General features: G+C 37.8%; 1 protein-coding gene across 1 annotated transcript in view; it reads right to left on the bottom strand.

Annotated features, from left to right (window-relative positions):
* ADGRV1 (adhesion G protein-coupled receptor V1) overlaps positions 1 to 26,560 on the bottom strand; it is a 556,489-nt gene that overhangs the window by 334,033 nt on the left and 195,896 nt on the right. Inside the window, exons 73-80 of the mRNA XM_042956620.1 lie at positions 25,363 to 25,506; positions 23,305 to 23,479; positions 21,882 to 22,017; positions 18,470 to 19,578; positions 14,872 to 14,989; positions 13,829 to 14,000; positions 4,238 to 4,480; positions 2 to 409 (exon numbers count right to left, since the gene is read on the bottom strand). Coding sequence (XP_042812554.1) covers positions 2 to 409; positions 4,238 to 4,480; positions 13,829 to 14,000; positions 14,872 to 14,989; positions 18,470 to 19,578; positions 21,882 to 22,017; positions 23,305 to 23,479; positions 25,363 to 25,506 — 2,505 coding nt within the window. The remainder of the gene's footprint in view (position 1; positions 410 to 4,237; positions 4,481 to 13,828; positions 14,001 to 14,871; positions 14,990 to 18,469; positions 19,579 to 21,881; positions 22,018 to 23,304; positions 23,480 to 25,362; positions 25,507 to 26,560) is intronic.

Raw genomic sequence — 26,560 nt, 5'->3', positions numbered from 1 at the left:
CCTTGTCTGTTAAATGAATCACGGCGCTGAGCTGTTCATCTGTGTTCTCCATTGCCACTTTCATGCTGATGCTGTGGAGTACTCTGTTAAGAATGTCACCATCCAGGGGCTGCTGTAACTGATCCGCAAGTCCCCAAAAGGACTGTGAATCCGCATCAGAAACGAGAGTGATATTAGCAGTCCCATATACTTTATCAATTCTGGCCCCACCTTTTGGGTCAAAGAGCACAATCTGGAAGCGTTTAGGAAAAGGATTTAAAGACCCTGTGTCTGGTGTTAGGATGACATCCAGTATGGTGTTGCTCTGGCCAGGTTCAAAGACCAAAGTGCCTTCAGTTCTCACAAAATCCTTCCCTGAAAGAGCTGGAGAGATGAGAGTACGGCCAATTTTTTCAGCACTCCTTAACTCCTAGAAATTAAACAACACCACTGAAGTGAAACTGTTAACACCTCTGATTTTGTCCTGAACAAACTCTACCTTCTTAAACAAATCCTGTTTCTCTTAAACAAACTGATGGGCCATAACAACATTAATACTAAAACATGGGTTCTTACATTTGCTCTAATCTCCTAAGATAAATTAGAGAGATAAATACACAGTGATGAAGTTAGGAAAGACAGATGCCTTAGAATAGCTCAAGGAAGAGAACTAGAAAAGAGACGCCACTATTGCCTCATGGAATTTCTGCAGTTGTAAACACACTGAAAACTGTGCTTTATTTTTTTTAACATTTATTTATTTTTTGAGAGACAGAGTATGAGCGGTGGAGGGGCAGAGAAAGAGGGAATCACAGAATTCAAACCAGGCTCCAGGCTCTGAGCTGTCAGCACAGAGCCCGACGCAGGAGTTGAACTCAGGAACGGCGAGATCACGATCTGAGCCGGAGTCGGACACTTAACCGACTCAGCCACCCAACTGCCCCTGAAAACTGTGCTTTAAATAATTCATGCTGCATAATAGAAGTATGTAGGAAATGAGAGAATATTTATATCTTCCTTCTCACCTAAAAAATTTAGGAGGATGGAGTTTGGAGGAGTACAAAGAAGGAAGAGGGGAAGAAGGAGGAGGCAGAAAAAATTGGTCTCTTGTTGGTTACACTTAAGATATGAAAATGCCCTGAAGAATATTAGGTCCTGGCCATATGTACTTCTGATTTTCTCCAAATTATGGTTATTAAAAGATTTTTTATTTTTAAGTGAAGCCTGAGAACTTAGGAAAGAAAAGGTAATGTACATTCATTCACGACTGAGCAAACAAATATTAAACCCTCGTGTGTGCTAGAAAACTGTGGATGCAGATGTGAACACAGAACACCTGCATTCATGGAACCTGTTCTAGCAGAAGATATAGGTAGTACAAAAGTTAGAGAATCAACAACATAATTTTACATGAAGATGAATTTTTTGAAGAGAAATAAGACTACACAAGGGGATACAGGGTGATGGTAAGGCTACTATTTTAAAGAAGGCTGGTCATAGAAGATCCTTATGTGATATGTAAGCAGAGACCTCAGTGACATAAGCAAACAAGTCATAAGGGATCTGACGGGAAATATTGCAAAAGTCCTGAGATGGGAACCATCTTAAAATGTCAGATGAAGAACCAGGAAGCCAGTGTGATCAGAAGGATGAAATGAGAAGAAGCTGACATGAGAGAGGTGGGCAGGGTCAGACCATGTACATCCATTATACAGAGAATGGCAGGAAGACACTGGGGATTCCAGCAGTATAATGACACATTTTATCTCATATTTTCCTGAGTGTTCTGGCTCTTGTGCACAGGCTAGAGCAGGGGGTGAACATGGAGGCAAAGAGAAGAGATGGGACATTTCTGTATTACTTCATGCAAAACACAGCTATAGGCCTATCTAAAAATAACTGGAATTGGTGATGTTTTCACTCTCTCATATCTTTATATCCCTTAACTTTATGTCACAAATACATAGATATAAAGGAGCTTATGTTAAGACGATAGTATTTATGTACAGAGAATGCTGACCCACCAAAAGTATGCATGCTACAGCTACTATTTGACTATATTATTATAATCTATCTAAAGTAAAATGAAAATTGGTATCTTTGTAACAGTATAGTAACTTAGTCCATAATTATTTTCTCATCCTTGCCAGCTACTAGAAAATAGAATTTTAGGTTTCTGTCTTCTACTTATGTCAGCATTCAGAGAGACAAAATGCAGTGGCAATGAAGGAATAGGAAAATAAAGTACCAGAAAGGTGAGACTTTCCTTTCTGTTTTTAAATTACATTTTTAATTTTGAGATAACTGCAGATTCACATGCAGTTATGAGATGTAATAAAGAGTGATCCCCCGCACCCTTTATTCCAGGTCACTCTTTAGTAACATCTTCCATAACAATAATATATCTAGGATATTGACATGAATATAGTCAACATACAGAACATTTTCAACACAACAGGGATCCTTCATGTTGATTTTCATAGTGGTCATAAAAATGCTATGAGTTACATGCCAGTGACAGCATGTGTTTTCCAAGGAATCATTTATGGTGAATCGAGAAAGAATATAAATGAATGTGATAGATAAGCTGGCATTCAGATTCTTATTTTGGAAACTTCAACCTTACACTGTCATTTGAGCACATTGAACTAGTTTAAATGTGCCTCACATCTCTTTATCATCTGTTCTTGTTCTCCAGTCTCCCTTCTTCTAATCTACAAAGTGGCGAGCATATGATGGTATCTATCTCACTGGAGAAGAAGAGAATGAAACACGTATTTTCCCCCATTCTTCTTTCTATCTTACTTAAATGCTCAAAAGAAAAAAAATACTAAAATCTTCCCACCATGAATCAAAATACCTCACTTTGTGTCCATACCACTTCGAGCCTATTTAGAATGAAGTTTCTTTCTTTTCTTAAAATGTTGATTTTTTATTATTTATTTCTTTGAGAGAGAGACACACACAGAGAGAGAGTGCGGAAACTCAAGCGGGGGAGGGGCGGAGAGAGAGAGAAAATCCCAAGCAAGCTGCATGCTGTCTGTCAATGCAGAGCTCGACGAGGGGCTCGAACTCACAAACCGTGAGATCATGACCTGAGCTGAAACCAAGAGTCAGATGCTTAACCGACTGAGCCACAAAGATGCCCCACAGAATGGAGTTTATTTCCAGAGTTTCGTATGATAGTTTCATCTTCTTGTTTGCCAAGCTATGGACTCTGTCATAAAGACAAGCTTTTCTGCCTGGCAAACTTCAGACAGCTCACCACCCACAGTTCTGAGTTTCATCTCTCATCCCTGACTCACATGATGGCTACAGAAACTGGCTACACATAAATTGTACTTTAAGCACAGAATGTTCTACATGTTTGAGCCACCCAAGAGTGATCCAACCAAGTACACGGTTTGGGGCACTTTGTAAAAACAGCAACAACAGCAACCACTTTTGAAACTGGGAGGCCTAAAGGGTCACCAGGTTTGGAATCTTGAAACAGGGGAAATGGCAGCTGTGAGCGGAATGATGGTTTTCAAATTGTGGATTTTGTCGAGTTCGATGAGTGAAGGAAAAAAAAAAAAAAGGAGGGCTACGGTGGGCACACTCTAACCCCCACAACTGTGCTTCAGGCAGAGCAGATACACTCTTTTGTTTTCATGTATTAATGTTTTGCTACTAAGACAAAATTTAAAGAATAATGCCGGAAAGGTGTATGATGCTGTCTGGACCAATCCCAGGGTCTGGTCACTGAGTGTTAACCACACGGCTTTTCTGAGTGTCTGGGAACCCACCTACTCCCTCCCTTCTCCCCAGTAGGAGGGCTGTGAAAAGTGGCAGCGAGACCTCATGAACTTATGGATTTAAAGAAACCTAAAGGTCAAATAGAGCATGAAGTTTTGGAGAAGTAAATTTTCAACCAGTTCAGATACAGAACATAACAAAGACTCTTACTTTTTGTTTCTGGTCTTTCTCAGTTACATTCTGAAAAAATTCTAACTCTCTAGAGATTTTATAGAACCGTTTTATGTAAGACACTTTGCATTGTATTATCACCTTTTTCAAAAAAAGAAGTATAAAAGACTATCACTTTAGAACATGACCTAAGTGAAGCCGAACTATTCCAAGGACAAAGCTCAATGTAATAAATACAGTGTGAATTAAAATGGTATCATGAGAAAATACTATATCAATTATCCTTTTTATGACATATGTTACAAATAAAGAAGGAAACCATAATGTGGGTTGATATATATTCCATGCTCACCTGGGTACTGAAGTTAACAGACATCATTAGTCCTGTCCCAGCATCTCTGGCCACCTGCAAACTGATTAAAGTGGCCTTCTTATGAGCCACTGGCAGTCGAGAACCCACAGAAAAATACACGAGGCTTTGAGGTTTCTCACTCCGTAAGAATTTAATTTGTGCAAATCTGGCACTATTGTTTATTGCTGCCCCAGCACTTACTTCATACAATTCCACAAAAAAATGCATTTCAACTCGAGGTATCTGACAATTAGAAAAAGAAAAAAGGATGATTACTAATATGTTTCTATTTTTACATAATGATGATGTTCAGAAATAGTATTTATGTGCATAATTATAAAAACAAACACATCTGGAGATACAGTCTGTAGAATTACAGGATCAAATTCTTATGTTAGATTACAAGAGGGTTTATGGTTTTGGTTTTTCTTTAAGAAACACCTTTACTCTCCTGGGTGAGCTTCTTACTAGGACATCAGTATCAGGAGACAACCTATGTGTACTTCAATAAGCAAAAAGATAAACATTCCTACAATGAAATGCTATTTAGTAGTTAAAAGGAATGAACCATTTCAATACTTTTCAACATAGATGGATCTGGAAATATGCTAATAAGTAAAAAAAAATCAAGTTACATAATGATATGTATAGCAAGATACAATAAGCGTAAAGTATAAAATTAGATAAAGCTTACTACATAGTGTTAATGGATACACATTTACGTAAGGATTTGAAAGTAAAATAGGCTCCTAGTTATGGAAGGAATAAGTCATGGGAATAAAAGGCACAGCACAGGGAATACAGTCAGTGGTACTGTGGTGGTGTTGAATGGTGACGTATGGTAGCTAAGCTTGTGAGCACAGCATACTGTATACAGACGTTGAGTCACTATGTTGTACACCTGAAATTAATGTGTCAGCATTAATTAATGTGTGTCAGCAATACTCAAAAAAAATTAAAATAAAATAATAAATGACAAAAACCTTACTATGAAATTTTTTAAAAATCCCCAAATTTCACTGTGACAGTAGTTGGCTCAGGTAGAGGGGTTGGGTTGGGGATAGGCAGGGCATGGAGCTGTAGAATCATGCTGGGAATAAAGGAAATAGAGAGCTTCAACTTTTGTAAGGTTTCATTTTTAAAAGGTTATACAGAAATATGACCAAATATTGATAACAGTCAATTCTGTAATCTTATGTATTTTTAAAAATTTTCCCAAATTCAGTATCAAGTAAGTCTAAATTTAGTCTGTTGAGTTATAGTTTGTCATGTTTCATCTCAGTTCTTCTTAACAATCTCAAAAAATTTATTCTCTAGAGCCTGAATCCATTTTGTAACGTACTGTCACTCACCTGTTTTTTACTTATTCACTCTTTCACTGTAATCTAAAAATCTTAGCAGTACATGGCATAACTCTAAGAAGCTAAGCCAATACATTTCACAGCTAAATGTGTCATTGTCTAATTTGACATAATGCATTGTTTTTACCTACCAGGGGCTTTTTTCATCCTTTGTTTTGTGATCATTTTAATGAGAATCATTATGTCATGAAGCAGTAAGATGAACTTTAATACCATCCAAGGGAAAGTTGAATCTTAGTCACCCAGTAAATGAACTTAATCTCCTTTTATTATCTGAAGAAATATATTTAGCTTCCCCATGGCATATATCATTCTTTTACTTTCCCTGATCAACTGTCAGTAGTATTGAAATATAGAGAGAACAGTACTTTTCCCACCTTCGAGAAACTAAATTTGGCAAACACAATAAACTAAAACACTAGAAAAGTACGGGTAACTATCGTCAGGAATTATTATTCCCTAATGGTCAAGTAAACTTGAGTTCACAAACATTTCATTTAGTCCAGGATGTCAGCATATCACATTCCAACATAGACTCTTGTCTTCATTTTCTAGCAAAGTATTTCTTTGCTTTATGATGATGATTACAACATTACTTATAACCACTCAGAGTCAAAAGAGTATGTTATAATCTAAGAACCATCTAAAATGAACAGTGTACAGATGGGTGCCAGCACATAATTAGACCAGAGACAAAATGAATCTTCCAGTCTTATAAAATACTCTACTCAAACAATCTTCCTGAATTATATACAGAATCCAAAAATTGCAGATCATATCTGAACTTCTCTAGACTTAAACATGACGTGGAGACTTCACAAGAACCCATTACATGTGTAATGGCCAAAAGTTCCTTTCTTCATCAGGTCAGAAGCATTCCAGGGTAAGGTTTTGCTCAACTACTATAAAATTATTTTCCATGGGCCCAGATCTGCTCAGAAGCAGACAAACTAGTAATAAAATAATATCTTACTTAAATATTTTTAAAAAATATTTCCAACAAATGTTTAGATCTGTTTACTTTAAACAGATTTTGTGGGTTAAGAGTATGCCTCCTAAGTGTTTTAACTATCACCTTTACACATTTTGCTAACATAGAACCATTAAGTACAGCAGCAGGGGAAGGGGAAATGGTCTGGAATTCAAACGACATGTTCTAATCTTGGGCAAGTAACTTACTAAGGAAAGTTACTTAAATTCTTCATAACTTCAAAATGAAAGTAGTACTGAATAACTGTAGAAATGATAACTAGAGATATGACGGAGTAGAAAAACTTTATGCTGGGGGTCGGGGGACTCAAATGAATTTAGTAGAAACCACCATCAGTTGGTGAAATCACTCCATGGATGTCATTCCACAGTGTTAGGTTTGCAGTGTTTTAATAACTCTCTAACCACTAGTGCTGATGCAACTACTTCTCAAGTCACTGAATTGCCTCAGGCTCTATTCCCAACCACTCTTAATAACAATAATACAACCTTCTCTTAATGAAGAGCCAACTCATTCCAAGAACTGTGCAAGGAACCTCTCTCATTCACAATCTCATTTAATCTAACAATGCTATTATTTTTTAAATTTTTTTAATGTGTATTTATTTATTTTTTAATATATGAAATTTATTGTCAAACTGGTTTCCATACAACACCCAGTGCTCATCCCAAAAGATGCCCTCTTCAATACCCATCACCTATCCTCCCCACCCTCCCACCCCCCATCAACCCTCAGTTTGTTCTCAGTTTTTAAGAGTCTCTTATGCTTTGGCTCTCTCCCACTCTAACTTCTTTTTTTTTTTCCTTCCCCTCCCCCATGGGTTTCTGTTAAGTTTCTCAGGATCCACATAAGAGTGAAAACATATGGTATCTGTCTTTCTCTGTATGGCTTATTTCACTTAGCATCACACTCTCCAGTTCCATCCACGTTGCTACAAAGGGCCATATGTCATTCTTTCTCATTGCCATGTAGTACTCCATTGTGTATACAAACCACAATTTCTTTATCCATTCATCAGTTGATGGACATTTAGGCTCTTTCCATAATTTGGCTATTGTTGAGAGTGCTACTATAAACATTGGGGTACAAGTGCCCCTATGCATCAGTACTCCTGTATCCCTTGGGTAAATTCCTAGCAGTGCCACTGCTGGGTCATAGGGTAGGTCTATTTTTAATTTTTTGAGGAACCTCCACACTGTTTTCCAGAGTGGCTGCAACAGTTTGCATTCCCACCAACAGTGCAAGAGGTTCCCGTTTGTCCACATTCTCGCCAGCATCTATAGTCTCCTGATTTGTCCATTTTGGCCACTCTGACTGGCGTGAGGTGGTATCTGAATGTGGTTTTGATTTGTATTTCCCTGATAAGGAGCGATGTTGAACATCTTTTCATGTGCCTGTTGGCCACCCGGATGTCTTCTTTAGAGAAGTGTCTATTCATGTTTTCTGCCCATTTCTTCACTGGGTTATTTGTTTTTCAGGTGTGGAGTTTGGTGAGCTCTTTATAGATTTTAGATACTAGTCCTTTGTCTGATATGTCATTTGCAAATATCTTTTCCCATTCCGTTGGTTGTCTTTTAGTTTTGCTGATTGTTTCCTTTGCTGTGCAGAAGCTTTTTATCTTCAAGAGGTCCCAATAGTTCATTTTTGCTTTTAATTCCCTTGCCTTTGGGGATGTATCAAGTAAGAAATTGCTGTGGCTGAGGTCCGAGAGGTCTTTTCCTGCTTTCTCCTCTAGGGTTTTGATGGTTTCCTGTCTCACATTCAGGTCCTTTATCCATTTGAGTTTATTTTTGTGAATGGTGTAAGAAAGTGGTCTAGTTTCATTCTTCTGCATGTTGCTGTCCAGTTCTCCCAGTACCGTTTGTTAAAGAGACTGTCTTTTTTCCATTAACAATGCTATTATTAACCTCAGCAAACACGGGAGGCTCAGGAAGGCTAAGCAACTTGCCTAATGTCACTGAGCTAATTGAGGGAAGAGCTAAGATTTGAACCCAGGTGTTCTATCATCAGAGCGTAAACTCTTACCACTACTTTCCTAAATAAGTTCAGTACCCTTGAAGCCTGTTCTTTATTTAAAAACGAGGAGATGGTTGGTTCTTAGGTCTGCTAGGACCTCCAAATAATCTCTCAAAGCCTACTAGAGAAGAACATGGTCACTGAATCAGTCTCATTTACATCTCTAGGTATCAGTTTATCATACATAAAAAGAAGAACTTGAACTGGAATGGTAAGAAGTTTCCTTCTAGTCACAAAATGTGAGATGTTAAAATGTGTATTAGAAGCTAACCATACATTTTGGAAAAAATTTTTTTATTCTTCTAAGCATATAACCTTCTTCCTTCTTCACCCTTCTAAACTTCCTCTTACTGAAACTGGAATATGTATTACTCTTACTTGTACCTTGCCTTTTGACAGCTGGGAAGACAATGAGAGCAAAATGCTTTGAAAATTAGCTGCTTCTCAGGATGAAGAAGAAAATTTAACTCTATGATTTGGGCATTATATTAGAGAAGTAAGAGGTGAGACCAAATTCTTTCTCTTATCTAACTGAAACTACTTAGATATGGGTTTAGTAGCATTGCCCTCATTAGGAAAAAGGATATACATAGCTAGCATCCTGTGTACTGTCCACCACGTTCCCTTAATCCATAATTATAATATCTTTAGTATTTAGGACTTCCCTTGGTATCTCCTGCCAGTTGAGCAAGCCCAGAGGAAGCAGTCTCTTCTCCCACCTACAACTCTACCCAGCCTATCTCCCTTCCTTTCAGCTTCTCCAAGACCACCTCTGCTTGCCTTTTTTCTTTTCCCTCTCTCTCCTGCAGGTAGAGACCTCCTTCAAATAGGATGAAAGCATAACTTCTCTATCTTTCAGGATCTTTACCTATTGTACCTGCCTGCTGTCACCAATAAGGTATTTCTACTCCATGAAAATCATTTTTATCTCTAAAAACTGACTAGTATCACTTTACAAGAATGAAGTCAGCAAAAGACTCATAAAGACATTTATCCAAATAGCAATATAGGATTGAACTCTGATCTCAAAAGATTTTTCTTACAAGATTGACATCTGTGTATGAGATACAAGTTTTAAGTCTAGTGAGATCTAGTCAAGATTGCAATTTACCAAAAATCCTATTTGAAATAAAATGCACAATAGACTTGTCAATAACTCCTCTATGCAACACATATTTATGGAAGATGATGGGAGGAATGTAAAGATGAATAAAATCATGTTCTAATTTTCAATCAGGTAAGAGTCCAACTGTCAAGATAAAATATGCATAAGTTTTAACCCTACATATAACCAGTAACTTCCATAAAAAAAGGTACCAAGTCTGTAAATTTAGAGACTTAAGAATTCTTTTTTTTTTTTTAATATTTATTTGGTTTTGAGAGACAGAGAGACGTGAGCGGGAAAGGGACAGAGAGAGGAGGACACAGAATCTGAAGCAGGTTTCAGGCTCTGAGCTGTCAGCACAGAACATGACATGGGGCTTGAACTCACGGGCTGCAAGATCATGACCCGAGCCGAAGCTGGACACTTAACCGACTGAGCCATCCAGGTGCCCCAAGAGACTTAAGAATTCTAACTGGAGATATCAGGGGAGGCATCATGGAGTTAGCAGTATTTTGATTAGTCCCTAAGGGACAGTTAGGAAATATGGGGTTGTTGGGGGTTGAAGGCATGAAACTTTTTGAAAAAGGCCTAGAAGAGGACTTACATGTTTCCAAGTAGAATAACATCAAATGTTTTGAATATTGAAATTTTGGTGCAACAGAAACTATGAGCAGCTAATGAAACTCCTCAAGAAAAATAAAGTATGATAAAATGATACGTTAAATTAGATAAAATCAGTGGGACTTAATATTTTTAAAATATTTTCTAGCTCTATCACTAGTAAGGTGGCCCACAGCAGCGGCACCTTTGCCAACCATCAACTCCCATGTGTATCTAGAACGTATATTTAGATCTCTACAACTCTTCTGGATGAAATAAATCAACTCCTTGGATGGTAGTTGATTGGATGTCTTAGATCAGGAAAAATCAGAATGGCTATGAGATATATGTTATTGACATAAAGCAAAAATACTTCCGGAGTTTTATTTTGTTTTTAAGTTTATTTATTTATTTTGAGAGAGAGAGCATGAGTGGGGGAGGGAGACACAAAGAATTCCAAGCAGGTGCAGCGCTGTCAGTGCAGAGCCTGATGTGGGCTCGAACTCACGAACCACGAGATGATGGCCTGAGCCAAAATCATGAGTTGAAGTTTGACTGAGCTACCCAGATGCCCACAGAACTTTAAAATAATAGGAAAAGACCAAAAAATGATCTTAATAGGACTTTCAGTGGCCATGCCATGGCTATTTGAGGAATGAAAAGAAAGTCATTCAGTAAGTAATTAAAATTATTTGATAAACCTAGAGGGTATTTATGTTAAGAGAAATAAGTCAGATAGAGAAAGACCAATACCATATGTGATTTCATCACTTGTACGTGGAATCTAAAAAATGAAACAAATGAACAAACATAAAAGCCGAAACACACCCATAAATACATAGAACAAACTAGTGACTACCAGAGAGAAGGGGGATAGGGGACCGGGCACAACAGGTGAAGGGGAGTGGGAGATACAGGCTTCCAGTTATGGAATAAGTCACATGGGTGAAGGGTAGAGCATAAGGAATACAGTCAGTGATATTGTAATAGCATTATATGGTAGCTAAAGATAGCGATACTTGCATTGCGCACAAATATAAAATAGAGACTTGCCAAATCACTACACCGTACACCTGAAACTATACTTTGTGTCTACTACACTTCAATAAAATTTTTTAATTGAAAAAAGTTGAATTTGAGTCTATAATGATACTTAAAGGAGAAAAGTTACCATAGTGTGTAAAAAATGATTATAATGGAAAATAAATGTGAATATAAAGTATGTACTGAATATTTTATTAACTTTAATGTGAAGGAGACTGTTAACGTACCTGGATATTTATGTCTTTTATTAAATATGTGTTCATTTATTAAAGAATGACAAACATTCTTTGCATACGTAAGTAGCAAAGAGCTAATAAAAAAATGTGAATAAGACAACATTCCTAGAAGGAGTAAGAACTGTACCAATAATAGGAATAAATTGTTCAGACCTATGAAACACATACAAATAAAGATGAAAACCAGTCAGAAGGTAAAGAATGCTGGTAGTCACACACAAGGTGAAAGATTAAACAACTGTGTGTTCCAATGTCACAGAAGAGAGGAGCTAAAGAGATGCCCTAAGAACACAGGCTGGTTATCTCATCTTTTATGAGATGAAGCCTCCAGATTGCCCTCCTAAATACAAGACACTAACAAGGCATATATTCCCAATACCTCTAATAGACCAGCTCCTGTCACAAGAATGATAAAGCAAGATTAACGTAAAGCTGGCACTACAAAGTTCAAAGAATAAAGGATTCTGGAAGAAAAACATGGTGTTAAAAAAAAAAAAATCAACCTCTGAGGCATGAGCTTAAAAAAAAAAAAATCTAATGATCTAACAAGTGAAGTCATAAAATAGATCCCAATCAGATGACCAGCAATTCTTACATGAAACAACTTTAGACAAGAACCAGGACCCATAATACCAACAAAGAACAAAGTAGTGATAACCAAGAATACATAACCTCCTAAAATAGGTATTATTTCTCTTTTGGAGCCAGTAAAATTATTACAATTCCAGGAAGGTATGAAAATAAATACTAGTGTAACCTTAGGGAAGATCAATATCACTGGTACAGGGATCCTCAGAAAGTGAAAAAATAAGAGAAAAAAATGAAAAAAAATGAAATCTACAACATTGCTATTTAGAAAGGATTTAAGCATAGTTACACGTTTTGGAATAATTGCATTTGTGCATACTTTTTCTGCTGTTTGAAGTGTGTGGCATGGAGAAAGAAACCATGATACTTTAAAAAAATTTTTTTAACATTTATTTATTATTGAGAGACAGAGACAGAGCATGAGCATGGGAGGGACAGAGAGAGGAGGACACAAAGAATCTGAAGCAGGCTCCACGCTCCGAGCTGTTAGCACAGAGCCCGACACAGGGCTCAAACTCACAAACCGTGAGATCATGACCTGAGTCGAAGTTGGACACTTAACCGGCTGAGCCACCCAGGCGCCCCAAAAACCTTGATACTTTTGAACATTCATAATATTATGGCTAGTTTTTATGTTAAATATTTGACTGTAATAAATTAAGTAGTGGACAAAAAATACTGAGTGCTCCCTAGGCATTAAATTATCACCAAACAGTCATTAAAAAAAAAAAAAAGGTCACACACATTTACTAAAAGACTTAAGCTCTGGTAAGTCATCAGTGACTAATACCATGTGAATAATGCAGATTCCTATGGAAAGATAGGGCCTGCCTGTCTCCTGAGTGCCATGTACAATACAAATGCATAGAAATTTATCCAAACATTCACCAAGAATGGTAGATCAAAAGTGAACTCTCTCCATATATGAATAAAGAATGAGAGAACTTTCATTCTATGGATGAAATCTATGGATATAATATGATTTAGGCAAAATTATGGGTATGATAAGAGCAAAACATTAAACATTTAGACTGAAAATGATTCAAGGCATCATTTACACAATGAGCATGTGGCCCCAGAAGAACCTCGAAAATGACAAGAGGCAGAAATGGAGAAAACTGATGAGATTTTTTGGTATTACTGAGATAAAATTGACATATAATGTATTAGTTTTAGGTGCGCAACTGACGAGCTTATTAAAAAATTCATAATATAGGGGCACCTGGGTGGCTCAGTTGGTTGAGCATCTGTTTCTTGATTTCAGCTCGGGTTGTGGTTTCATGGTTTGTGGGGTTGAGCCATATCAGGCTTTGTGCTGACAGCATGGAACCTGCTTGGGATTCTCTCTCTCTCCTCTCCTCTCTCTTTCTCTCTCTCTCTCTCTCTCTCTCTTTCTCTGCCCCTCCCCCTGCTTGTGCTGTCTCTCTCTCTCTCAAAATAAAAACATAAATATTAAAAAAAATTCATTATGTAATAATTTGTAAGTCTCAAGTCTGTTACCTAGAAAAGAGATTTAGATATTATGGCTAGGCGAGGCACAAAGAATCTCCACATAACCAATGTGTAAATTGCAATAAAGTGACTCTAAAATTATTAATTCTGCAGAAATATAATTAGAAGTTGAAAACACAGTTCCTCATCATTTCTTACCTTCCCCAGTTTGAGCTCAATGGTGACAAGGCACTTTGTTTGACCCACTGTACAGGTTGTGGTCCCTGATACAGATAGAAGTTCATCCATCAGGTTCACACCATCTTTCTGGAGTACGGCAGCTGTTTTGTTAAATGTGACTCGCCAAAAGATCCTGACATCTTCAAAGGCCCTAGGAACAAAGCAAAACCTATGCAAATGCAATAGCAGAGAGTGTTATCCCTGTGTCTAATGCAGAACGTATCATTGCGCTTAAGTGTACCTCTTCACCCAAAGCATAGCACTTCCTTGACCACTGATAAAGCTGAAGGTAACCAATTCACCTAATCATTACCCTTAAAAAATCAAGGCCAGAGTTTACGTGGCATTCTTTGACCACACTCTATTCAAACCTGAGTAAGTACTTCTTAAACTACTATGTATCAAGAACGTGGAAACAAATAGTATCTCTCTGCCTAGTATGCTCACTTACCCCTGCCTTCAAGTAAGTGTTCTTTGTCTTTCACAACAATTCTTCTAAGGGAAACACACTACTGCTAAAAAGGACCGTTATTATAAAAACAAAGGGCAAGAGATGACCGACATTTCCAGAGAATTTAGGCCCAAAATGGGAAAGATAATTTACACCCATGTACATGGGTACATAACACATGTATGTCTGTGATGAGCATTCAGAAGATGTGTACTGTGGAGTATTAAGTTGCAAGCAAAATTTTGATACTCCACGTTTCCCTAATAAAATAGTTGTGTACGTGGAGTGATCAGAGAATAGTAAATTTGCTGAAGTGATGACTTTCCATAATCTTCTGTCTGTATGGTACTTTATGAAGTACAAAATATTCAAGGTGGCCCTAAGTCACACTCATTAACCAAGTGTGTTAAATCACACATTAGGAACTACAGCATCCGAACACTGACATACCAAATTCCACATGACCTTCTATCAGCATTTCATCCTGTTTTTACCATTTTATGAATTCAAATCAGATACTATACAGACACATAGGATGTTATATCTGCTACATATATATGTATCAACATACCTGTTTGGTTGCCGTGTGACAGTAAGATGCAGTCTGTTCTTATCAGCTCCTTCACCCAGCTCCAGTCCACTCTGGGACTCCTCACTGAATCCGATGATGCCATTGTGAAGATCACTCCCTGATAAGTAAAAAGGAGGGTTATAATATACTCAAGACTCTAGAAGATCTCCAATGCTTTGCTAATCTTTCCAGCTCAGACGGTATAGAAGTGAGAAATATTAAGTGAGTAGGGGCAGTTACAATTTTTAAAGATCTTTACTAAAAGTAGACTAGAATCAAAATGATAATACCAAGGTAGGTGACACCTTGAGAACATAAGACCAGAAGAAAGAAAACATAATTTCCTATATTCCACATTGACACATGCTCATTTCTCTCTGATGAGACTATTTTATATTTGATAGCCCTTTACATTTTACATATGTTTACTGTTGAAAGTTAGTATATTCTACCACAGTAGCAACGTTTCTGTTTACTGCTGTATTCTCAGTATCCATAACAGTGTCCAGCATATTGTAAGTGTTTAATGAATATTTGCTGAATAATGAACTGCATTTAACTGATTTTCCTTCCTATAAGACCATTCATGTTATGCATTTGGTTATTTCCCCCAGAGAAAAACATAACTATTAAGGAACTCCTAAGTATCTCTGAGTAAAAGAAGCAACTCTGAGCGACACTGGAGGTTACATGCACCATCATACTACAAACTGTGTTTAAACTCGAGCAAACCAAGGGACCACACTGCACTAAAACAGTCACTCCAAATCTTTGCCAGCATGTAAGCTAGCTTCTCAGACTAGAGATATGCCAGTAAACAGTTCCTGCCTGCTGCTTTCTATTTCTCAATGACCCAGTTTTGCAAAGTGATCCTAAAAGCAATGACCCCAAACAATTAGCTTCAAAAACCACTTGTGCCCGTCACTGTGCAACCTCACTGCTGGGGTTCCAAGGAGACAGAACCTCTGAAGTTAGGGGTCAGGGTAAGGAAACAGCAAACCACCTAATGGTCCCAATGAGGGAGCTCCAGGAGTCACCAGCCCTTACTTTGCAGGTCTGAAGTGTGAGTAGATGTGGAGCCTATTAATTAGGGACATGCAGGTGATGAACCATTTTGTCCTGGTGTCTCATGTGTGCCTCGTTTCAGCCGGACTGCCAGTCTTCATCCTCACTCATTAATCACTGCAATCACTTCTTAGCCCTGCATCCGAAACTGTCAGCAACTTTTTTCTTTGGTAGCAACAGTTTCCTTGTCATTTTGGTGGGGATTTGTCTCTCCAAATAGAATATAAACTTTTCACAAGCAGAACCTTCATTTTCTTTTCCAGTGATACAGCACTGAGCATGGTTCTGATGAACACAATGCTTCCCGTGCCACATCTACGATCATAAAATGATGTCAAGTTTCTAGTAAGATGAATTAAGACTTGTAATATGCTAATGATCAAACCCAAAACTAAATGATAAACTATTTTCTCCTGATATTATTTTGAAAGTTTGTTCTAAAGTCTAAATGTGAAAAGACTATGCAGATTAGCGAAAGATAAGAAGAATGGGAAAAACTAATGTCGTTAAAAAGGAAATATTATTTTAAAATAAAAAGCCAGATGGGGCACTTGGTGGCTCAGTCTGTTGGGCATCCGACTTTGGCTCAGGTCATGATCTCGTAGCTTATGAGTTCGAGCCCCGTGTCAGGCTCTGGGCTAACAGCTCAGAGTCCAGAGCCCCTTTCAGATTCTGTGTCTCCCTCTATGCCTCTCCCCTGCTCATGCTCGCTCTCTCTCTCTCTCTCTCTCAAAAGTAAAAAAAAAAAAACAAAAAAAACATTAACATTAAATAAAATTTAAAATAAAAAGCCAGGAGTAAAGAAGACAAATAAGGGAACCTGGGGTATATGACCATGCAAATGTACTTCGGATGTTGTCACATAGATTACATCACGTGACAGTAAGAGGTAGGTATGGTGAGGAGTTATCATTTGCCCTATGTGTATCGTCAGTGTACCCTATGTAGGGAATAAACATTAGAGAACCTCATCAAGGTTCAGCTGAGTGACTGTTTGCCTGGTGAGTTAGGCTCAGGGCTGGTATATGGGTAGGCACTGGTATGTCACATCAGTATGGTGTTGGCATGCCACACGGCTATGCACTGGTATTGGTACGCCATACTGAGTGAGGAGCACCTCCGTTCCACATGTACACAGCTGCTTTTCTGAGCACCCGAAGCACCCTCTCCTGACACTGTAACCAGGGCCACAAGATGTCTCCACAATCCAGTAACTACTGGGGAAATGCTTAGGATATCAAGGAGCCTCTGGCAACCATTTTGACTGGTCTGGGCCTCTGCCACACTAGCTGCTAAATATTTTCATGGATCCCTCGTCATATTCAAATAACTATAATTAAATATCTATCCTATAGCATGGGGGAGGAGGATACTGAGTGTCAAAATAATTTTGATAGAAAAATATAGATGCATTAACCTAAACTGAATCAAAATCAGTAAATAACTTGGTGAACAGAATTACAACTTACAATACTCAATAAACTAGAGGAATGGGAATAAATGACAATTCTGGCTGGGTATAAAAGGAAGTTATATAATTGCAAAATTATGATTTAATTACTACTGAATGGCTAAAATAAAAATTCTAGGAGGCATCAAATCCTAAAGGGGTACATAAAAATGTTTATTCTAAAATTTTCCTTTTATAAAATAGAAACATAAAGAGTAGACACTAAATGATTTCATCAAGTCTCCCAATTAATGGTTGATGTGGTCCATAAATATAGGAGCCATGACATTTAGTTTCCTTTCCACTACACTATTTTATCATAGTGTCATCTGAAACTCTGAAGCACTGTGTAAAATTCATAAATGTTTATAAAAAAGAGCAGAGTAGGTAAGAATCATAAGATGGCCTCGTCAATACTCTAATTAGGGTAAGATACTGACAAGCTGAGCTAAACAACTTTAAGAAACACAGTATGATTTCAGAGGAAAACTACCAATTATCACTGAAACATTTTAGAAGATGTATAAGAAACTCTTAAAAAATCAGTATATTTTTAATCTATTGTAATTTATATACCCAATAGTAAAGAAGTTATAAAAACTGCAATGGTTCAAAAGGAGAACAAAGTAAAAGAGTTTTCATCTATTTCCCAACATAAAGAATTTCCTAGCATTGAGACTTAGATTTGGGGATGGATTACTGAAAGTGGTTCAGAAATGCAGAATGAGGTTTCACAAAAGGATATGCAATCATGTGTTTGGATAATTAAATTAAATTAAATATTTTCCAGTAGAAGAACATGGTCTTAAGCATTTTTATGGTCTTCCTAATACTGTGAAAGTATAAATTTATAGATTGTTTAACTAGATCTGAGCTAAGTGACATTTACAGTACAATTAAATTCGAGCTTGGCGCCCCAGAATAATATCATGAGTTCATGTTATGGGTTCCTGCCACAAGAAAACAATGGATTAATGAATAACTATGAGCAATTCAAGTAAGTCACCCTCTCAAATTAAATTTAAGACAGTAATATTATTACAAATTTTTTACCACAAAAGTACATTTTTATCTCCATTATACCTGTAATAATGACCATGGCAAAGGCTGCAAATCCACCATCATCCTTCCCCTTCACAATCTGTGCTCCTCCTTGAGGGTCTGTGAGAAACACATAGAAGAATTCTTGCCCCTCGGGCTCATCATCATCCAAAATTTGAACCAATACTTTATGTTCTCTTTCTCCATCTACAAATGTAAGGGTAACAGTTTGTTCTTCAAAATCTTCTTCTTCAGTTGCCCACGTTAGGTTGGAAATTCCATAGATATCATGAAAGGGCAATGCATTTGGTTCCTTCTGAGAAGATCTTTCACCAAAAGTTTTAACTGTTACGCTGACGTTGCCAGTAGACCCACCAGTTCTTCGGATCAAAACTTCTACAGCATTAGATGTACCATTTTTCACCTCTTCTTCAACATAAACAACAGGTGGCCCAAGACTAAATGTTCCATGGATGGAAACATTTGCAGTCACAGTGGACACCTCGGGCTTCCCAGGCAAGGCAGATGTATCAGGGACAGTGACAAGTTTCTCAGGGATGGCGGATACACCAGTTGCCTCAGGAACAATGGCAACCATTTCAGAGGGCTGTGGAACAGCATTTATCGTGGTTGTGTCAGGGTATGTGCTTGAGAAGTCAGTTTCTACAGGAATGAGAGCTGTGTCAACTGCTATGGCCACAGTTGTCTCAGGGAAAGAAACACCCATTCCCGCCGGGTCATCATTATCCAATATTGAGATCAATGCCACACTGAAATCTAGATTCAGGCGTGGTCTCCAATCAGCATCAAACTTTTGTAATCCTTTCATTTCTACTGAAGTAAGATTAATGTAAAACATTTCTTCTTCCTCAGGAAGCTGATCGTTAATAATGATTATTTCAATATTGACCTCAGGTTGGAATTTTTCAAAAAGTAGTTCCCCATTCTGAACAGGCTCAAAGTCTTCCATGGGCTTTGCACTGCCTGCAGTTGTCTGATAAGAAACTTTAATAAGATCGCCGTGGAACCCAAAGAGTCTTTGGACATATAATCTAATCATCTGTGTATCCTCTGACACGATGACATTTCTTGAACTAGGGGAAAATTGAAAGACTCCCATTGGTTCAATTTCAGCAAAGGTGAACCCTGATCTGGAAAAAAACAACATGAAAGAACAGATGAAAAAAAGGAATACTATTGTAGAGATTCATTTTTCAAATATTTAAGGTGCTTCTCATGAGGGCATCTTAAGTTTATTTATGTATTTTGAGAGGGAGAGTGCATATGCATATGCATGTGTGCATTGGGGAGGGACAGAGAGAGAGGGAGAGAGAATTCCAAGCAGGCTCCACGTTGTCAGGGCAGAGCCTGATACAGGGCTCAATCTCACAAACCAGGAGATCATTACTTGAGCTGAAATCAAGAGTTGGACACCCAACCTACTGAGCCACCGAGGTGCCCCTCATGAGAGGCACCTTAAAAATGGCATGCCCTTTCAAATTCACAAAACCCTATTTACGCATTAGTGAATACACCAGAACACAAGAAATGTAAGAAGAGAAGCTGTGATCATGGGTGACAAGCCCTGACAAGTTTTATTAGCCCAGTGAAGAACATACAGGTCTCTGGCCTGTATATCTAGTTTATCCCAGAGCAGTTCTCTGAAGAATTTGAAACAGGAGGCTCTCTCTTATGATAAGTACACAGGGAGCCAAAAACTCAGGATGCTCTGGATGTCAGCCAGATTTCTTATCTACCAAATAGAAATGGCCATCCCTATTAAATGCAAAATCCTTGCTTCTTCCAGCTGGCCAGTAATGGGACTATTCTCTCACACAGTTTTTGCTAAAATTTTTCATGTGAATTTGAAGAAACATCCATAAATGAGTGATTTATCTTTAGCTTTTTCTTATGGAGTTTTGTTGTGAATTAACGGTTATGCCAGAGGTAACACAGGTGGCCCATCAAGAGAATTTAGATCACAGACATAATTTCTTGGGCTAACCGTTTTTTTTTTTTTTTTACCTGTTGTTTAATCAGTTTTTTTAATCCTTTAGGGAGGACACCCCAGAGCCCATCACTCTCTAGTGTCAAGCACCTATCTCTCAACACATAGCATAGCGGTTAAGAGCTCAGAAAGTAGAAGGCAGCGTGGGTTCAAATTATGGTCCCAACCTTATAAGCTGTGTGATGGGGGGTACATTACATATCTATGAGTTCTTTCTTCATCTAATGGGACTAATAATAGTATCCATGTCATATGGTTGTTGTAAAGTCATAGTAAACATACATGCATACATATAAAATATAATTAAGACATATATAACACCATATATACAAATTATAAAATATATCTTTTTTTAATGTTTATTTTTGAGAGAGAAAGAAATAGAGTGTGAGTGGGGGAAGGGCCAAGAGAGAGGGAGACACAGAATCTGAAGCAGGCTCCAGGCTCTGAGCTGCCAGCACTGAGCCTAAAGCAGGGCTTGAACCCACGAACTGTGAGATCATGACCTGAGCTGAAGTCGGACGCTTAACCGACTGAGCCACCCAGGTGCCCTGAAATATGTATCTCAAAACAATGCCTGACCTATCATAAGCACTATAAAACTGTTAACTATTGTTATTGTTAAAAGCATTTAAATTTCTTACCCAGCATTACATTCTGTGGACAAACATTTTTTAAATATTTAAAAAACATTTTAAGATACTTTTTAAATATTTGATTGTGCCAACCAAGATCTCTTAAATCTAAACATACATACAAACATACTTGAACACACGCTGGTTTTGCCCACACCTTTCCACCATTTTCCTAGTAAGTAAAGTGAAGAGAAGAAAGATCAAGTAACTTTCCCAAAGTCACACAGCAAATAAGTGGCAGGGCCAGGACTAAATCCATGAGTCCACCTTAAAGGTCTGCCCTCTGCTATTCTGATCAACCCCATCGCAGGTATGAGACAAGTAAACTGCTTTTGACTGGGACATATTTATCTGCAAATGTACTGATTTAAATTAAACTCAAAAGAGCCACCAGTACAAGTCACATTATAACCCTGCTATGCCTATTCTTATTCTTAATCCCTTGGGAAAATTAGGTATTTTCTGGCAAATTCTCAGGAGACAGCCTCCTTTAATAACAGATGATTTGCCATCACGGTTTTTGTTGGAGGCGTTACCTAGGCCAACACTATGGAGTAAGAGGACAGGAAGAACTCTCTTCAAAGCAAGCAGAGGGCGGTGACTCTAGGAAAGTCAGCCTCCCTCTGTGGCATCTTTGGCATGCAGGCCATGTGTTGCTCTACACTAAAACTGTTCTCACATTTGCTTCAAGGAAAGTGATCCTTGTGTCTTCTTCTGTTTCAACTGCTAAATTCCACACTGTTCCTCAGAGATTTTACTGGTTGAGAATTGGGTTGAAAATTCTCTTTGTTTTGCTGGTTGAGGATCTTACCGAAGTTGAGCCCCACCAGGGGCACTGCTCTGCACCCCAGAGAGGTGAATAACAAAGGCCTCTGGACGACCAGGACTGGGAAATGTCCACAGCAAGACTCCTTTACTTTGTTCTCCATGAGAAAATGAAAGGCTCCCTGGGAGGGAAGAGGACAAGAGTATCAGGGTATTATTTATGAGTTCTTACACTGGGATACAACTCTTAAAAATGCAGTAAAATACTGTCTTTTCCAAAATTCTGTGACAGTCTACAAAAGGTTAAAACATTTAAAAAGGCAGAAGGGGAAGTAAACTTAGAGAAAGGTCATTACGCCACAAGTTCTGCCTTCAATCCCTGTCTGTTCCGCATGGTAGAGGTCACATCATCTAACATTTAGGTCTCAGTGACCCTCACAGAGCTAACGTTATAATTAAAAAAGAAAGAAAGAAAATGAAGCAACAGCCACTCTATTGTGAGAAATATTCAGGTGAACACATAAATGAATACAAAGTTCTACCTTTTTTTAATATTATACAGGCACATTAAGTTTTTAGAACTACTTTTAATAAACTAATATATCGACAGAATCATCTGCTTAGTGACCACTATTTCCAGGTGAGGTATGAAGTTTTTATTTTGATTGAATAAAGTTTCTCATTTTTACCAACTCTGATCACTCAAATATGAAAGCAGTGTATTAGAAAACAAATGGTGGGGCACCTGGGAGGCTCAGTCAGTTAAGCATCCGACTTAAGCACAGGTCATTAATTATCTCAGGGTTTGTGAGTTTGAACCCCACTGACAGTGCAGTGCCTGATTGGGAGTGTCTCTCTCCCTCTCTCTCTCTCTCTCTCTCTCTCTCTCTGCCACTTCCTTACCCACACTGTCTCTCTCTCAAAATAAATGAATAAACTTAAAAAAAGAAAAATAAAAAGAAAAGAAAAATGGTTCAGGGCGCTGGGGTGGCTCAGTCAGTTGAGTGTCCAACTCTTGGTTTCAGCTCAGGTCATGATCTCGTGGTTTGTGTGGTGGAGCCAGGTCAGGCTCCACACTGATAGCACGGAGCCTGCTTGGGATTCTCTCTCTCCCTCTCTGCCCCTCCTCTGCTTGCTTTCTGTCTCAAAATCGATAAATAAACATTAAAAAAAAACAAGGGGTGCCTGGGTGGCTCAGGTCATGATCTCGTGGTTCATGAGTTTGAGCTCCACATCAGGGTCTCTGCTGCAAGCATGGAGCCTGCTTTGGGTCCTCTGCCCTCCCCCCTACCCACCCCTCTCTGCCCCTCCCCAGCTTGCTCTCTCTCTTTAAAACATAAACATTAAGAAGCAAAAAACAAAAACAAAACACAGCTCATTATCCAGAGTAACGACAGTCCAAGAAAATGAGTGGCCAATTACACATCTCCATGTCCTATAGGGCAGATCTTAGAAAAGCTACAACTCACCTAATTTTGGGGTCATATTGCCAACAACAATGAATTCGGGGATTTCTAACCCAGGAGCATATCCAGCCACCCAGGCAACCACGAGAGAGCCATATGTGCCTCTCCTAGAAATCACAACGTGGCTTGTTCCCGCAGTGACGTCCGTGAGTGGAAAAGCAGTAGATTCAAAACCAACCTGAGAAAAAACATGCTTAGAATATTTTATTTCTTTCTAAACATTCCTGTTTTCTAAACAGTCAGTTATAAGTCAACTTTCTCTTTGTTTATACAATCTATTTTCTTGTTTTGAAAATATTCAATTCAAGAGTAATGCTCAAGAAATGACATCTGAGGGGCGCCTGGGTGGCTCAGTCGGTTAAGCGGCCGACTTCGGCTCAGGTCATGATCTCACAGTCCGTGAGTTCGAGCCCCGCGTCGGGCTCTGTGCTGACAGCTCAGAGCCTGGAGCCTGCTTCAGATTCTGTGTCTCCCTCTCTCTCTGACCCTCCCTCATTCATGCTCTGTCTCTCTCTGTCTCAAAAAATAAATAAACATTAAAAAAATAAAATAAAAAAAATAAAATGACATCTGAGATTTGGAAATTTATTCAATTTTGTAACTCCAATGATAGTTTATACTTTTTTTTAAATCAAAATATAATCCTCTGAATTTACAAGACCCAAAAAAGACAAATGTAATTTGTTAAAAATGAAAGCAAAAGATTAAAAATTTTAATGATTTGTTTATGGGTTTTTATAGAATCTGGTTTATCTAGAACTGAAATCTGACTTCTTTCCAAGATATAATGATAAATTCTTCATTTGTAAAATGAGCACCATACACTAGATTTTCTATTAAGATTCTTTCCAGCTCTTTGACTCAATTTAATATTTTTTTGAGGACCAGAAACCTCCAAAGATTTTTTTAAAATAATCATCTTTTTCATCCATATCAAGTAAGATCTTGTTTTAAGGGTAACCTTTTCAGGAAACTCTGGGACTTAAAAATGATTTATAGATGAAATAATTTCTGGCCAATAAGTAAAAATAAAACCAGATTCCTGGCTTCACACTGTGATTTGGATAACTCAGTTTACCTCTTTTGGTCCCAATACCAATAAATTGGGATACCATATGATTGACAGTTCTATATTAAGACTCATTTGCCCCATTTTATTTTTCTTCAATATTCCAGACTTCTTTTTTTTTAATATTTATTTATTTTTGAGATCAAGAGAGAGAGAGACAAAGAGCAAGCAGGGGAGGGGCAGAGAGAGAGGGAGACACAGAATCCAAAGCAGGTGCCAGTCTTTGAGCTGTCAGCACAGAGCGTGATGTAGGGCTTGAACACACAAGCTATGGGATCATGACCTGACCTGAAGTCGGACACTTAACTGACTGAGCCACCCAGGAACCGTCTAACAAATACACACATTACCATGAACCAGAGACAACAGCCTCTGCCTTGCTCGTATACTGACAGAATCTGCCTACATAGGAATTAAAGCCCTCAAGTTATTCTTTGTTCTCCTGTGAATTTACAAAGTGATTAGGAAACACTCTTTCCCACACTGAACTCCTGTAGAAGATTCAAATATGCAGGGACAACCAAGTCACAGGATCCTATCACGATTTATCTCCAACATCACAAACGTGGCACAATAAAAAAGGCTCTCAAAATGAAAGAAAAATATTCACAATGAGTAAATGAAAAAGTCTGAAATATTAACTGATGTTTTGTTCTAATTTTAATTATTTAGCATAAAATATCTCAATATGAAATATTCACTAACAACAACAACAAAAACCTGGAAATTTTTATTCTAGGTGACGGTTATTTTAAAAATCCTTATATTCACATTCTGTGAGACACAAACTTTCTAAATCTCCAAAAAGGAAAATGCCAAAAATTGGCAAATTACTTTCATACAATGCATCTATAATCAGTGCATCTACTTTGATACTGATTTAAGGAAATAATGAATCTTGAGCAATTTTAGGTCTAAGAATCTTTTTAATCCTTCCTGTGAAAGCTGCCCTCTAGTGGTTCAACGACGGTTACACACCCTGGACTCATTACCTGAGAATTGGCGGCTTTCTCAGGGACAGGAAGGACAGTGGATTTTGCTTCCTGGAGAATTTTTGGCATGCCGTAGAAAGGCCCACTGACAAGCATCACAGTCAGCAGTTGCAAGGTGAAATTAGAGCCCAGGGATAAGAAGACCTATAAACAATCAGTATCAATGACTTCTTTAGTAGTATAAAAAATAATTTTCAGAGAAAAATACTGACATTTGACAGGAGTCATTAGCACAACATCTCACGGTCCTTGCATACAGTTTCATCAATATATGTCTTTTCCCTCAGGTCATAAAACAAATCACAAGTACAAAGACTATGGGGTGAAGAGTGATCGAGTGTAAAAACACAAATTTGCAAATCTTCCATGTGTGTCCAAATGCCTCAAGAATGATAACAATCACAGAAGTCACATTAGTAATGGAATCATGTACCACAGGAATAAAAGAGCGCACTGGTGAACAGTCAGCATCTAAAACTCACTTTCTTCTTCTCCATCGAGTGATAATTACTATGCTAATGAGATTTACTCAAAACGGACAATGATGTAGGTGTACTGATCATCCGAATATTTTGGATAAATAAAAATTACTAATAAAATGTATTAGATTACAAAGTTTTAAAGTTTTCAAATCTAACTAAAAAAGGGAAATTCTGAATTTAAAAATTAATGTTACTCTAAAATGGATTTTTTTTAAATTTACAAAGCATTTTCCCACAGAAACATAGTTGTTGATAATGGATAAGCCTCCAAGTCATCTCATAATCTGGACTATTACTAAAAACTCTGTACATCTTTATTGAATGCAAAAATAACCATTTTTGTGGAGTCTGTTCTTCTTTTAAATATAATGTACTTAAACATACACCACGGTCCTCCAAATGTGCAAAATATGTACCCTAGTAGTTTCAAATGTTATGTAACATGAGGATAACAGATGCTTCAATCATGCAATCAATCTTCATTTTTTCAAAGTGACACTCACTGAATATGACTCATAGATCAAGTGCTAAGGAAACAGAAATAAATCAGTGTCCTCACTTGAAGCATGTGCCTCCCACCTCTCTTCTAGGGGTGCACCCTTCCTCCACACAGTTCACTGGCTGGGCCGTTATGGTGGGGCATGTGCAGAAATTGAGGGTTAAGATTTTTTCAGTGGTCTCCTTTTTCCCTTATGCTCTAGATATAATGCATTGCT

This window comes from Panthera tigris, chromosome A1, assembly GCF_018350195.1.
Source record: "Panthera tigris isolate Pti1 chromosome A1, P.tigris_Pti1_mat1.1, whole genome shotgun sequence".
In the NCBI taxonomy this organism is placed as follows: domain Eukaryota; kingdom Metazoa; phylum Chordata; class Mammalia; order Carnivora; family Felidae; genus Panthera; species Panthera tigris.
This window is presented reverse-complemented; position numbering and strand designations above follow the sequence as displayed.